Source organism: Mesocricetus auratus, unplaced genomic scaffold (assembly GCF_017639785.1).
Source record: "Mesocricetus auratus isolate SY011 unplaced genomic scaffold, BCM_Maur_2.0 Super-Scaffold_100707, whole genome shotgun sequence".
NCBI classification, from domain to species: Eukaryota; Metazoa; Chordata; class Mammalia; order Rodentia; family Cricetidae; genus Mesocricetus; species Mesocricetus auratus.
This window is the reverse complement of record NW_024429269.1, coordinates 15,139,825-15,155,718: the sequence shown is the minus strand read 5'-3', so window position 1 is coordinate 15,155,718 and position 15,894 is coordinate 15,139,825. Positions and strand designations below refer to the sequence as shown.

The 15,894-nt window shown below is 41.2% G+C and overlaps 2 gene segments (V, D, J or C); both read left to right on the top strand.

Annotated features, from left to right (window-relative positions):
• The first annotated feature begins 2,283 nt into the window (after positions 1 to 2,283).
• Positions 2,284 to 2,896, top strand: LOC110343817. The segment is given in 2 exon segments: positions 2,284 to 2,335; positions 2,544 to 2,896. Coding segments are annotated over 2 exon segments (405 nt in total).
• Positions 2,897 to 7,852: 4,956 nt separating this feature from the next.
• Positions 7,853 to 8,707, top strand: LOC110343804. The segment is given in 2 exon segments: positions 7,853 to 7,980; positions 8,156 to 8,707. Coding segments are annotated over 2 exon segments (477 nt in total).
• Positions 8,708 to 15,894: the final 7,187 nt, after the last annotated feature.

The following is a 15,894-nucleotide window of genomic DNA, read 5'->3' as shown; positions in this document are numbered from 1 at the left end:
CTATAGATCAGGCTTGCCACAAACTCACAAAGATACACCTTCCTCTGCCTTCCAGGTGTTGGCATTAATGCCATGAGTCACTATGAGCAACTATCATTTTCCTCTTAAATCCTTCAAATGATCACATGAAATCCACCTATTTCACAGTGAGATTTAGATTACTGTTAGATTAACTATCTGGGAACTGGCTACACTGTCACAAAACCAGTGATCACACTGTATTCACCTCTGTAACTCTCTCCTGGAAACCTGTTTTGTCCTGTATGAATGGATTATTCTAGTTTCCTTTTGATTTGTCAGGCAAGTTATGTTTCCATTCTTTTGCTTTCCCCATCTCTATGCATTAGATCTCAGATGCACCATAAATCTTCACTTACCCAAATAATTTTCACTTTTTCATTGGCTTTAATTTCTCTGAGAAATAAGAAACATTAAGAAAGGAATTTTCAAAACCTTCAACACTTATCACTTGTCAGTACCTGTGCCAGATACTCAAATTTTCCATTAGTGTAATTCACACAGAGAATTGCTGATCTGCTATGACCATATTTGAGAACATCAGGTCTTAGACAGTATTGTTGAACTAACAATGAATGACTGATTAAAAATCCTACCCTTACTATGAGAGCAGAATTTAACATTCACTCAAAAATATAGTGTATGCAAACATGAAATTGTCAAGGAATTATTAAAAATATTTATTTTTAAACAGAATTTTAATTTACCTATTTACTGACAAAACTCACCTTTTGAAACTGGTGACATACTAGCAAACAGAACAGGGGAAAACTCACATTCTAATGGAATTCACATTTTAGGTTCAGACTAAGTTCAGGCTAGTTGTTACTACCATGGACCATTTCTACTCATTGAAAAGTCATTAGTCATCTCCTTTCAAATGAGGATATTAAATATTACCTGTCCTATCTAATGACCCATGTACAGCCAAAATTGTACTGAGGTCCTGAAATAGATTCTAATTGACACTGTAACATGTGCTTTTTATTGAGCATATTAACCATAGTTTATTATAGCGAGACCAAAAGAGGAAGACAGACATGACAGAGAGAGAAAGGAAGATGAGAGAGGATGAGATAGAGATAGAGATAGATAGATAGATAGAGAGAGAGAGACAGACAGACAGACAGACAGACAGACAGAGACAGAGACAGAGAGAGTGATGAGAGAGAAGAAGACAAGAGAGCCTAAGTGGGTAGGGGTTTGTCCTTTAAAGGGGTCCTTTGCACCTGCGTGCAGACTGGTTCTCATGGAACTCTGGCCTGGCCAGAATGCATTCTGCTAGGTAATAGGGCAGGCCAGTGTAATGCCTGAGCCTTTCATTCCCACGTTAATTTATTATTAAAAGGAGGTGAGGGTGTTAGACGTGGCAAGTTGAGGAATAAGGATGGTGAGTTCTTAAGACTTCTTCCTGCTCACCTGGGGCCTTCGACCATCTTTGCGGGAACTTGAGAAAGCTGGGGTGTTGCTATGCCCTGAGTGGCTGGTTGCTCCATTGTAGTCCAGGCTATGTGGAACTCTCTGGTGTCTCTGTATAACTGACAAGATGTTAGCAGAGTAGAGGATAAAGTTAGGTTTAAAAGATTTTTTGTTGGGTCCTGGTATTTGTGGGGAAGACTGTAAGTTGACGGAGGAGTTCCCGAGAGGTCCCAAGATAAGGGAAGGGAATCTTGGGACCAGGGAGAGGTTGAATAATATTTAGAGTGCATTTGACCTGTTTGGATGGGTCCAATTTGGCTTCTTGGAACTTGCAAGAATAGTTTGAGTTTGTGAAAACACAAGTATTAGACACAGTAGTAGCATATTTATTTTAGAAGTGACTTGGCTGAAAACATTAACATTTTTTAAATTGACAGCGCTCATCAGAACTTTAATATTAAGACTATGAACAGCAGTAGCACAATGAAAAAGAAATCTGGAACATATTTTATTTAGCTCTTCCTGAAATCTGTCTTATGACAGAGCTTTGCCTTGTCTGTTACTTTAAGCTGGCAAAGTGTACCATGCTATTATGGTTACATTAGAATCTTCATCGTGCCTCACATGGCCAGCAGTGAAACGGGACCACAGAAGTTTACTCAAAGGTTTGAGCGAGTGCAGCTCTGACCCCAGGATGGCAGTGCTTGCATTGGTCCTGTCTCCAGGAGCTGATGAGGGCCTCAGGTCTATGATTGGCTGGCTGTACTTCCTGAGAGTTCCCTTATGTTACAAGAAAGAGCTGATGAAATAGACAGCTGCTTTGGGTCAGACTTCTGCAGAACCACAATGGAGAAGCACTGGAGTGCCTGCCTGGTTGTTTTGTGGCTGTACTTTCAGTGTAAGTTAGTGGAGGTTTTAGCCAGGGAGCCACAGGAAGTCAAAGAACATTTTCTTAGGATCTGGGGGAAAGACATGATTCCCTGGAATACGTGGAGAGAGCAAACTCATCCTATTCCTAGTCACCCGAGATCCTTGTGGACAGTAAAGAATACAATCTACAAGTGTGGATGATTGATTTCTACAATTTCATATTGTTTTCTGAACAGGGGCTGCTGGCAAGACCCAAGTGGAGCAGAGTCCCCAGGCCCTGGCTGTCCTGCAGGGAGAGAACTGTATCCTTCAATGCAATTACAATGTGAGCCCTGCTAACAACTTAAGGTGGTACAGACAAGACACAGGCAGAAGTCTTGTGTCCCTGGCAGTCATGACTCGAAAAGAGAACAGAAAGTCAAATGGAAGATACTCAGCAACTCTGAATACAGATACTCAGCACAGCACCCTGCACATCAAAGCTACTCAGCTCGAGGATACAGCCACCTACATCTGTGTGGTGGGTGCACCATGCTCCACAGACACTTGCAGCCAGCACCAAAACCTGCTCCTGGAGGCTTCAAGATAGCATAGGGGACAGAGCAGTCTTTGCAACACTGTTCTAAGAAACTGAGTTTCCCTTTGGGGGATATTAGCCTCATTAGAAAGACAGTTTCAAAACAAGCTGAAAAGAAAACTTAAGAACAATTTTAATAGATTTTCGAGGTAAAAACTACAATATAGGAAAGCAGAAAATTCAGGTAGCCACCATTAGGTGGAAAAAATATTAGTGTTTTCAGTTCACCAAAGAGGTCAGAGAAACAGCAAGAAAACTGAGAATGTCAATGAAATTTGCTTAGAAGCCCTGAGCCATGGATCTGTATGCAGAGGGCAGCCAGTACCACACTCCTGTGTCCCAGGAAAAAAGGCTTGCACCAGAAATAATACTTAAAATGGAAATAGAAGTAGCTTATTAAGAAGGAAAACACTCCTAAGAATGGGTGTGTGCTAATGAGTTGAGGAGAGTGTCCATCACACATCTGGCCACATTGTGTACAGCTCTTCACAAGACACATAGAAAATCCATCTTTACCATGCATATTGCCTCTGTTTTTGAACAATCCAAGTTCCTTAGGTGAAATTCAGGTAAGGAAGCCATCCAGTCTTTCTTCTTTCATATGTTAACCTTTTACAAAGAGCAATTATTTATTTCTAATTTAAATGTTTTTGAGAATTTCATACATGTGTACAGTACTCGTATTATTTCTCCATCACCTCTTTCTTTAACTCCTCCCTCATTTTCTTTTCCATTTCAAACTCATGTCCCCTTCTTTAATTAGAGTTTCATACACTCACACAAATACATCCACCTGAGTCCATTTCGTGTTACTCTTACGTGCATGTGTTTAGGGTGATCTCTTGGGATTGGATAAACTATCAGAAGTCTTATCTCTGGGGAAAGTTGATTCTTTTTCCCTCTCATCAGTCATCTAGGAGTTGGGACCTAATGGATTTTCCATATCTATGCTGACATTTCAGCTGACATTCGTTTTGCAGGTTTTATTTAGTTGATCACATTTTTTGCATAGAAACCACAGTTCCCCTCCCCTCCCTCCTTTCCTCTTGCTCTTTCTCCACCTCCAGCCTAAGTCACCCCCCTGGACTCCTCAGAAAAGGGTACCCCCTCCCATGGGGAGTCAACAAAGCCTGGCTACTAGGTTGATGCAGGACCAAGCCCCTCTCGTTTGCATCAAGACTGAGCAAGGCATCCCACCATAGGGAATGGGCACCAAAAAGAAAATTCATTCTGTAAGGACAGATCCTGGTCCCACGTCAGGGGCCCCTCAAACAGAACAAGCTTTTTCTGACACCCTTAGTACCCCCTTTGGTATTTTCCTTCATTTGGTCTTTCAAGTTAAATATTATTTTCCGTTTCAAAATTCCCCTTTGTAGCACTGTGTCCTACTGTGCATCTTTCCAGGACTCCTTCCATTTCTCACAATGGCACCTTTTAGACTGGAGGCTGTGTACTCACATCTGAAGATTCAGGCCAGGGACCACAAATTAGACAGAGCATGTGATGTTCTTCTCTCTGGACCAGGATTACCTCACTCAGTATAATAGTTTTGGTTTCTGTTCATTTACCTGCAAATTTTATGTTTTCATTTTCTTTACAGTTGAGTAGAACTCTGATCTTTGTGATTTTCCTGCCTCAACAGAAGTAGTGAGTGGATATTCTACTGTCTCAAAAGGAGATACTGCCTGTGCTAGCTAGTTTTATGTCAACTTGACACAAGCCAGAGCTATGTGAAGGGAGGGAACCTCAATGGAGAAACCGTCTTCATAAGTTCTGGCTGTAGGGCACTTTCTTAATTAGTGATTGACAGGGTGGGGCAGCACAATTCTGGGGGCTCCCATTCTTGGGCTGGGGGATATGGGTTCTGTAAGAAAACAGGCTGAACAAGTCATGAGGAGCAAGTCAGTAAGCAGAATCCCTCCATGGCCTCTTCATCAGGTCCTGCCTCCAGGTTGTTGCCCTGCTTGAATTCCTGTCCTGCCTTCCTTCAATAATGGACTACAGTACTGGAGTGTAAGCCAGATAAACCCTTTCCTTTCCAAACTGCTTTGGTCATGCTGTTTCATTACAGCGATAGTAACCCTATCTAACATACTGCCTAGTCCTTCTAGGTTGCATCCTGATGGCATAACTCAGAGAAATGGTAGAGTAGTCATGTTATTGGCAAACACAATAATATGTGTAGTGCAGAAGAGATTCACAGAGATTACTGGTTTTTTCTTTTTCTGAGCTATAATAATTGACCAAAACCAAGAGACTATTATTGTGCACCCTTCCATAGCACGAGAGGACAAGGACGTCCCTTATCACAGACAAATGGATGCCTGCAGTCTTGTCACCTGATGCCATTTTGATATCTGTGGTCCATGTTCCTACAGGAGGCCATGTGGATGTCCAAAGTTTGTGCTCCCACTAGAGGCCATGCAGATAGCTATGGTCAGTATTGCTGCTGACTGTAAAGAGCAAGGAATCTTTTTTTGCAGTAGTATTGATGACTACAGCCTCACAGTTGAAAAATGAGAGACATAGAAGACTTCTGTGTCACCTCCCCACTTCCTACAGTTTCCTCAAAGCAACAGTCTAGACAGGCAGTCATTGAAGGAAAGTGTGATGGGGATGTTAAAGTGCAGCTCTTCACAGTTATGGCTTCTGGTTGGCTGGGGGAGATGCAGATGAGGAAAAGCTCAGTTTTTATTTTGGGAAGGGCATGCTACTGGGTGTTTGACCATACTCCAGTGAGCATATGGACAACACAAACTGAACTTGGTTAATTTTTTCTTGTTTTCCACCTTCTTTTGGGGGATAGTTCACAAGGGTGGGGGAATGGACCTGGAAAATGTGGAAAATCAGTGAAATCACATGGACCTGAGTTTTTGTCAATTTTATGGCCTATTTCACAGCACTCCCTTGTTTATGTGGCAGTCATCAGCTTTCCTTTGAGATGAAAGACAGGACTTGAAGTGTGATGGTGCCTTTTGCACAGATAAACTGGTTCTTGATGACATTTAAGCTTCTCTAGATAAGAGAAATCCCATGTGGGATATAAGGAAATTCCATTTCATGGTGACTGGGAGTAGAGCATCAATGAAATAAACAAGAATCTGTGGAGTGGGATGCAGAGTTCTTTGGACAGAGAAAAAGAAGCGGCACAGCTGGGTGGTGTGGTAGGTTCATCTTTAGTTCTTTAAGATTCTGCACACTGATTCCCAGAGCGCCTCCATCAGTTTTCATTGCCCCCCAACAGTGAATGCAGGTTCCTTCCCCCCACAACCAACCCCAACATTGTTTCAGTTGTTTGATTAATTTTATATACCCTGAATGGAGGGAAATGAAATGCTAAAGTTGTTATAATTTGCACTTTCCTAATTGCTAAAGATGATGAACAATTTTGAGATTTATCTTTTAGCCTTTTTATTTCTTCTTCTGAGAACTCCATCTAGATAGCCTTGTCCTCTGACCACCTCCATTTCCTTCACCAGGAAATGACTGTGGAGATGGCCTGAAGTCACCTTTGTTGGTGCTTTCAGTCCACTAGGGGGCACTGCAGGATTCCTTGCAATTACTTTTAATAAGGTGCCTAGAGGTTTGAAGATCTGAGATGAGATATAAGAACAAAAGGCAATCCACTCACAAAGCAAGGAGTAGGGGTGATGATTCAGAGATCACCTGGATCTCAATCATTCTGTAGAAAAGCAGTTATCTAGATCCTGTTTGCTGCATCTCATGTGCCTATAAATTTATTTTGACAACAATTCTATGAACAAAATAGATTCTCACTGGACATTATTAAAATGGACACTCAATAGAAACCAACTACACTGCTTTCATTTTAAACATGTTTTTGAAAAGTCCCAAATTCAAAGAACTAGAAATTATCCCATTTCTCTCTCTCTCTCTCTCTCTCTCTCTCTCTCTCTCTCTCTCTCTCTCTCTCTCTCTCTCTCTCTCTCTCACACACACACACACACACACACACACACACACACAAACACATACACACACACACACAGAGACAGACGGGGGGGAATATATTGTAAATTAGAAAGTAAAATAATGACTACTTGGGAGCTAATATGTATAAAAATAGAAGTATTGGGGCCTCACTGAACTTGGGCAGGCATTCACAGCCTGGTTGGAATCAGCTGTACATTCCTTAACAGCTGGGCAGAAGGCAAGAGATGGAAAATACATCAGGGAGGAAACACGGGCATGGATCATTTTTCCTTATTATGCCCACGGGAACATTTAATTTTCACATGATCTGCTAATATCAACAAATTGTTTTATTCTGTGCAGGGCATTGTGTAATTTAAGAATTCTTTTAGAGATTTCTCACTGGATCTATTAACAATACTTAAGGTTGGGGCTCCATGGCTAGCATTAGGTGGCCAACACAGAATGAACCCAATGGTGTTTTGTATCATTTTGTTTAGTCTGAGTGTTCTTTTGGGTCTTTTTTGGCTTTCATCTGTATTTTATGGTTTCCCATCTTGTATTTTTATGGGTTTGTTTGCGTGTTTCTTCTTTGATACTGTTTGTAAATCTTGGGGTTTTATTGTTGTTGTTGCCTGTTTGCTTTCCACAGAGAGGGAAAAAGGACATGCAGTGGGTGGTGAGAATGTGGGAAAGATCTGAGAGGAGGTGGGGGAGAGGTGTCTGTGATCATAATGTATTGTACAAAATTCTTTTTCAAGCTGAAAAAAAGGAAAAAAATCATGCTAGAATCCTTCCAACTGTTCTTAACCCAAGTACTTTGCATTTAAGTATTCCCCTTCCTCAGACATATCCGGCCCAAACTCCCCTTATAAGAAGTGTTACCTTAGAAATACAGTCTCCTGGAGTCTCCATCACTGTCTTCAACAGTTGGGGAGCTATTGCCATGCAGAGTCATGAGGTGGAAGTAGGTGTGGCTTCTTCTTCAGATAAGTGAGGAAGTTGGGTGATTCAGAGAGAACCTGTTGTGTGTAAGCACAAGTGTGTCTGGGCACAAGACTTGACACCCTCACAGCTGAAGAGAAGACATCCCGGCAACTGCAGAGGGGCCATGGAGAGGAAGCTGGGAGCTGTGCTGGGGATTCTGTGGGTGCAGATTTGCTGTGAGTTGTTCTCTCCTACATTGTTTTCGGGGTTCTCCAGAGAGGTCAGTGGTGGACAGGGAAGGAGCCAACCCAGAGCTCCTATGCAGTCATCCTCACGGTGTCTCCTGGGATATTTGACAGGTGTGGGTGAAAACCCCTCACTGATTCTGGTTTGCTTTCTGTTTCCGAGCAGGGGTGAGAGGAGTTGAGGTGGAACAGAGTCCTTCAGACCTGAGTCTCCATGAGGGAACCAGTACTACGTTCACATGCAATTTTTCTACAACCATGACATATGTGAGGTGGTTCCAGCAGAACCCCAGGGGCAGCCTCATCAGTCTTTTTAACATGGCTCCAGGAAAAAAGGAGAATGGGAGGTTAACTGCAACATTCAATTCTAATGAGCGCTTCAGCACCCTGCACATCAGGGAGGCCCAGCTGGAGGACTCAGGAACCTACCTCTGTGCTGCAGAGGCACAGTGCTCCCAGCAAGCCTGCAGCCTGGCCCCAAACTGCAGCTGTGCAGGAGGTTTTTGCACAGCTGTGGCTCTAACAGATCTCCAGCAATTACAAGAAAGAAGCGAGAAAACAGAAAATACTTCTACAGTAGTTCAAGCTTAAATTTGGACAGATGTCATAATGACTTGAAGAAAGATAAAAGCTCAGAAACATCAGCCACATGACTAAAATCTATACTTTATTTTATCAAAGGCTCATGCTAATGTCATAAAATATAAACCCTCTTACACACTCCAGAATCATTTTGGTCTTTTCAATAAATTGTAAACTGAGAACAACTGCTCTCATCCTGTGTTTAGAGAACATGGGACAATACTTCCAGTTATTCTCCTGAATATGAACTTGATAAAAGAATTGATTTGTAAGATATACTATATTACATTATACAAATGATGGACAAAGAAATATTAAATCAAATACGATTTCAATAAGGTCTTAATATTTTAAAAATATTATACATCAAATTGTGCAAAACAAATATTTCACTTTAAAAAAATGAGAACCAGCATCCCGGCATGCCTTCCAGTGACTGGGGATGGCCACAGAGCTTCCCATTCCAGCAGGAGCCTAACACCCCAGATCCCAGGTCTTCTCTTCCACCAAGGAGAAAGGGGACCAGGTAAAACAGGCCCTGCATCTGGGCTTGCATTCCAGTGCCTGGGGATTGCCTGGGAACTGCACAGAGCTTCCTATTCCTGCAGGAGCCAAGCCCCCGAGATTCCAGGACTTCTCTTCCACCAATGAGACCAGGAAACCAGCAGATCCAGGGACCAGGGGACCAGGTGGGAGGCTGAGCACCCCAGACTCCTGGTCTTTTTCTCCACCCAAGGGACAAGAACTAGGACAAGGAATAGAAGAACTACCAGAGTATTGGACTTGCTAGCACCCACCAAAAGGGAACTCTGGTCCCCTAACCACCAGAACAGTAAGGGGCTCTTTCTGCACCCACTAGAAGAAGAGATGGGAAAGAGACAATACAAAAACACACTCAGCAACAGAAAAACAAATATGACACTGCCAGATTCTAGAGACTCCACACCAGCAAGACTCCAACATTCTAATGCAAATGAAGCAGAAGAGAATGACCTTAAAACCACCTTCATGAAAATGATAGAGGCCCTAAAAGAGGATATAGGAAAACCCCTCAAAAAATGGACGAAAAAGCAAACCATAAAAGGCAAAAAATGGAAGAAAGAACAAACAAAAAAGGCAGCAAATGGAAGAAAAAGCAAACCAAAAAATTCACAAAATGCAACAAATAGACAAAAAGATAAACCGAAAATTGCAAGAAACAACTCAAACAGTGCCAGGGTTGAAAACTGAAATAGAGAAAATTTAAAAAAAAAACACAATCTGAAAAAAGGCTGGAAATAGAAAAGCTGTTCAAATGGTCAGGTCCTACAGATACAAGCATTTCCAACAGAATACAAGAGATGGAAGAGAGAATCTCAGGTGTTGAAGACACACTAGGAGAAATGGATTCATAAACCAAAAAAAAAAAAAAACTTAAGTCCAACAAATCCTTGTTGTATGAATGGGCATCTTTTGGATTATGTGTAAGAGTGGAGTTGCTGGGTCTTGTGGTAGATTTATTCCCATTTTTCTGAGGAATCTCCATACTGATTTCCAAAGTGGCTGAACATGTTGCCACTCCCACCAGCAGTGGAGGAGTGTTCCCCTTTTACCACATCCTCTCCAGCATAAATTATCATTCATGTTTTTGATTTTAGCCATTCTGACAGGAGTGAGATGGTATCTCAGACTTGTTTTCATTTGTATTTCCTGGATTGCTAAGGATGTTGAGCACTCTCTCAAGTGCCTCTCAGCCATTTTAGACTCCCCTATTGAAAATTCTCTAATTAGTTCTGCAGCCCACTTTTTAATTGGATCCTTTGGTGTTTTGGAGACTTGCTTCTTGAGTTCTTTGTTAATTTTGAAGATCAGCCCTCTGTCAGATGTGGGGTTAGTGAATATTTTTCCCTGTGTCCTTTGCCTTACAGAAGCTTCTCAGTTTCAGGAGGTCCGATTTATTAATTGTTGATCTCACTGTCTGTGCTACTGGTGTTAGGTTCAGGATGCTGTCTCCTGTAACAATTTGTTCAAGGTTACCAACCACTTTCTCTTCTAAGAGGTTCAGTATGGCTGGATTTATGTTGAGGTCTTTGATCCATTTGGACTTAAGTTTTGTGCATGGTGATAGACATGTATCAATCCGCATTCTTCTACATGCCAGCCTCCAGTAAGGCCAGCATCATTTGTTGAAGATGCTTTCTTTTTTCCATTGTATATTTTTAGCTTCTTTGTTGAAGATCAGATGTTCATACATGTGTGGGTTAACATCAGGGTTTTCAATTCGATTCCATTGGTCTGTCTATTTTTTGTGCCAATACCAAGCTGTTTTCAGGACTATAGCTGTATAATAGAGCTTGAAGTCAGGGATGGTGATGCCTCTGGACATTGCCTTGTTGAACAGGGTTGTTTTGGCTATCCTGGGTCTTCTGTTTTTCCACACAAATTTGCTTATTGTTCTTTCAAGGTCTGTGAAGAATTGTGCTGGGATTTTAATGGGGATTGCATTGAATCTGTAGATTGCTTTTGACAGGATTGCCATTTTTACTACATTGATCCTACCTACCCTAGAGCATGGAGGATCTTTCCATTTTCTGAGGGCTTCTTGAATTTCTTTCTTTAAAGATGGCATCCATGGTCTCTTTGTGTTGTTAGAATATCTATCCAGGACCTTCTGGCTTTCAAAGTTTTCATGGAGAAGTCAGGTGTAATTCTGATAGGTTTGCCTTTATATGTTACTTGGCCTTTTTCCTTAGCTGCTCTTAATATTTTTTCTTTATTATGTATATTTGGGGTCTTGATTATTATGTGGCAAGGGGACGTTTTTTGTGATCCACTCTATTTGGTGTTCTGTAAGTTTCTTATACCTTCATTGGCATGTCTTTCTTAAAGTTGGGAAAGTTTTCTTCTATTATTTTGTTGAATATGTTTTCTGCCCCTTTGAGGTGGTTTTCTTTACCTTCTTCTATACCTATTATTCTTAGGTTTGGTCTTTTCATGGTGTCCCATATTACTTGGATGTTTTGTGTTAAAGATTTGTTGGACTTAAGATTTTCTTTGGTTGATGAGTCCATTTCTCCTAGTGTATCTTCAACATCTGAGATTCTCTCTTCCATCTCTTGTATTCTGTTGGTAATTCTTGTATCTGTAGGACCTGATCATTTGCCCAGCTTTTCTATTTCCAGCCTTTCTTCAGATTGTGTTTTTTTTTATTGTCTCTATTTCAGTTTTCAACCCTTGCACTGTTTGCATTGTTTCTTGCAATTTTCGGTTTATCTTTTTCATCCATTTGTTGCATTTTATGAATTTTTTGGTTTGTTCTTTCTTCCATTTCTTGCCTTTTTGGTTTGTTTTTTCTTCCATTTCTTGCATTTTTTGGTTTGCTTTTTCTTCCAGTTCTTGTATTTTTTTTGGTTTGTTTTTTCTTTCATTTCTTGCATTTTTCGCTTTGTTTTTTCTTCCATTTCTTGCATTTTTTGTTTGGTTTTTCATCCATTTCTTTGAGGGTTTTAGGGCCTCTATCATTTTCATGAAGGTGGTTTTAAGGTCATTCTCTTCTGCTTCATTCGCATTGGTGCTGGTGTAGAGCCTCTAGAATCTGGCGGTATCATATTTGTTTTTCTGTTGCTGAGTGTGTTTTTGTATTGTCTCTTTCCCATCTCTTCTTCTAGTGGGTGCAGAAAGAGCCCCTTACTGTTCTGGTGGTTAGGGGACCAGAGTTCCCTTTTGGTGGGTGCTATCAAGCCCAACAATCTGGTAGTTCTTCTATTCCTTGTCCTTGTTCTGGTCCCATGGGTGGAGAAGAAGACCAGGATTCTGGGTTGCTTAGCCTCCCACCTGGTCCCCTGGTCCCTTTGCTGGATCTGCTGGTTTCCTGGTCTCATTGGTGGAAGAGAAGACCTGGAATCTGGTGTGCTTGGCTCTCGCCGGGAATGGAAGCTCTGTGCAGTTCCCAGGCAATCCCCAGGCACTAGAAAGCAGGGCTGCATGCAGGGCCTGTTGTACCTGGTCCCATGGGACCAGCTGGTCCCCTGTCTCCCTGGATCTTTTGGTTTCCTGGTCTCGTTGGTGGGAAAAAAGACCTGGAATCTGGGTTGCTAGTCTCCTGCAGGGATTGGAAGTTCTGGGCAGTCCCAGGAAATCCCCAGGCACTGGAAAGCAGGCCCGGATGCAGGGCCTGTTTTACCTGGTCCCGCCAGAACAGCTGGTCCCCTGGTCTTCCTGGATCTGCTGGTTTCCTGGTCTCCTTGGTCTGACATAGTCTTGTATATATGCTAAAATGTGAAGAATCATATGTAATCTATGGTAGATTTAAATATTTAAAGTAGTATCACTAGTGTGTATAATTTTGATATCTCAGCACTAAAATGCACCTGACATGACACAATTATGATTTATGTGTCTGAGTCCCTCACAGGTAGAGAACACTTAAGCAGAGGCTTCACTGGTTAAGGATGCAACCACAAGATGGCAGTAGACCTCAGCTGCTGGGGAGAATGCAGAGGATTCTCTTCCTTGTGTGCTGGTTGTGCAGTCTCAGGACAGAAACACAGTCTTTTTCTCAGTGCTGAGTGGATGACACTAGTGGTAGCATTGTTACTGACAAAGAACAACACCCCAGTGCTTTAACTGACCTCCTAGACGTCATGATAGAGATAGTGGATCCTTCACTGCCTGGATCGGGGCCTACAGGGCATAGAGCAGGGCCTACCGGGCACAATTCCATGGAAGTCTAATCCATCAATGAGGGAATCAAAGGTAGGAAGTCATAACAGGTATCTAGAAGCAGGGACTAAGGCCATTTTGGAAAAATAACACTTTATTGCGCTGATTCAGTGGCCCAATCAGTTTGTGTTCATACAGACACCAGGACCACCTGTCCAATGGAGGGACAAACTACCAAGGACTGCAGCAGCTACCATAAATCACTAATCTAGAAAAATGCTCCATAGACATGCCTAGAGGACAGTATGATTAAGAGGATTACTCAGTTGAGTTTCTTCTACACAAGTGACTTTACTCATGTCAAGTTGGACACTTGTCAATTTGACACATAACCATATCACTATTAAACTATAACCTTTCTTATCTTACTGATTCCTAGGAATTCATCTTAATATAACAATATGAAACATCTGAATACTTCAAAATTTCCACTATTTAAAAAATTCAGACTTTAAAAGTTCCAGGTCACTTAAAGCATCAAAATTCTCTTAATGATGGATTCTCATACAAGCTAAAAAAAAAAGACAAACTTTTTTTTACATGATAAGGGAAGAAACTTGAAACATTTACAATTATATCAAATCTAAAATTCAGTCAATTAGAGTGAATAAGTCATTGTCTGACATTTGGAACTCACTCATGATTTTCTGGTCTCCAAAGGGCTTTGACATCTCTACTTTTACAGGTTTGCCATCCACAGCACACTTAGCTTCTCTTGTAGGCTTAAGCTGATTCCTTTATTGATGGGGAAGTCCTGTGTATATGTCAATAAAGCACTGTTGGCCAATAGGGAAGCAAGATAGGTGGGACCAGGAGTCTAGGAGAAACACAGGGAGTCATCATGTAGACTGCCAGAGAAGTAAGATGTCCATCCAATAAGAGAAATATTTAGATGGGTTAAATACTTAAGTCAGAGCCAGATAGTAAGAAACAAGCAAGGCCAACAGCTTCATAATTAATACATCATCTTGTTATTTGGGGACTACAACGTGGCAGTGCCCAGGTGACTGGTGGGGAAAAACCAAAGAGGCTGGCAAGGAAAAGACTTCTCTCTACACTTTATCCTTGGTGGTTGTCCCACAGTCCTCACATTTCAATATGTTGGAGTCTCCAAAGTTCATTAATGTCCTATCCATCTTCTCTCCATGACTTCCTTAATCCTGGAATATCCACTGAGATTATCTCTACTTTTAAATAATTACCATGTTGTTTTAATCATTATGATTTTGTTGTATATTTTGAAATCCATAATAGTGATACCTCCCTTAGTATTCTTGTTATTTAGGCGTGATTTGGACTTCTTTAGTCCTTTCTTTCTGCATACACAATTATATTTTTTCTTCTATGTCTGTGAAAAAAGACTTGAATTTTGTTCATGGATCACATGAATTTATTTTGTATAAAATGGATATTCTACCAAAAAGGAGTGAGAGGATATAATGCAATCACAGTAGAAATTCCTGGAAAATTCTTAAAGTGGTTTCATCTCCTCTATTAGCATTAGTGTTTAAGTATTTGCACTGGGCTATTTGATTAATTTTTAATTATTTTGGTCAGCATGACAAAGGTATAGTTTTATTCTACTAAAAAGAAATCTCTATTTTTTCCCAGCACTATTTAGTGAAGGTGTCTTTTCCCATTGCATGTACTGTAGTAATAATACTTTCTGAATCCTCAAGTATAATTCCATGTGCCTATGTGTCTCTTTCATTAGAAGAAAATGTTGTTAGGCTCCCATGATGCTGTCCTGTAATTAACATAAAATTGTGATATCTACTGCCTTACCATTTCTACTTTGAATTAGCTTTAGTTATTCTGGGTATTTTGTGATTTCAAAATTGTGATTACTGCCTTTATATCCCTGTGAATCATAATATTGGTATTTTGGTAGTGATATTATTGAATCTTTAGATTGCTTTCAGTAGAGTATCAATTTCACACAATTAAAAACAAACAAACAAAGAAAATCTTGGTGAGGAGGTTGCAGTGTGGCCCAGTGAGTCACACAGTATACACTTCAGTCCATACATCTTTTCTTGCAAGTCTCCCATGCCTCTGACTTCTTTTAATGGACCTTCACTTACACTATTCTTGGATATCCTATAGATGCCTTGTGCCATGGAGATCCTGCAGCTTTGGATTTGCAGATCAGGGCTTTTCACATGGTCTTGCAGTTCATATTAGGGTGGGATAACTCATAGCACTAGTTCTGTATCTGTGTGGAGGCTGTGGTTAGCCCACAACCTTTCCTCATGTAACCACTCAGGCCAGCTCACCTGCATTTCTGCTAACAAATTCATCTCTACTGTGCTGTTCAATACAGGAGCAGGACTCACTCTCCTGAGGCTTATAGTTGAGGAGTTTCAGGTTCTGTTCTCACCACTGTTGTAGACGGTGAATGGTAGGGTTAACTCTGTGTTAACCTATCAAGTTTCAGTGGCAACAGGAGCCACTGACATCAATATAACTGAGGCTGTGGCAGGGTAACAGGTCCAGACACAGCCTATGACTGTAGCTTAGGCCTGGAGGACACCAGGATTCCTGATGAAAGCACTGCCCACTCAGGTCTGTATGACCTCAGCAGAAGCATAGTCCTTGGATATGAACATGGTTCTAGGTGAT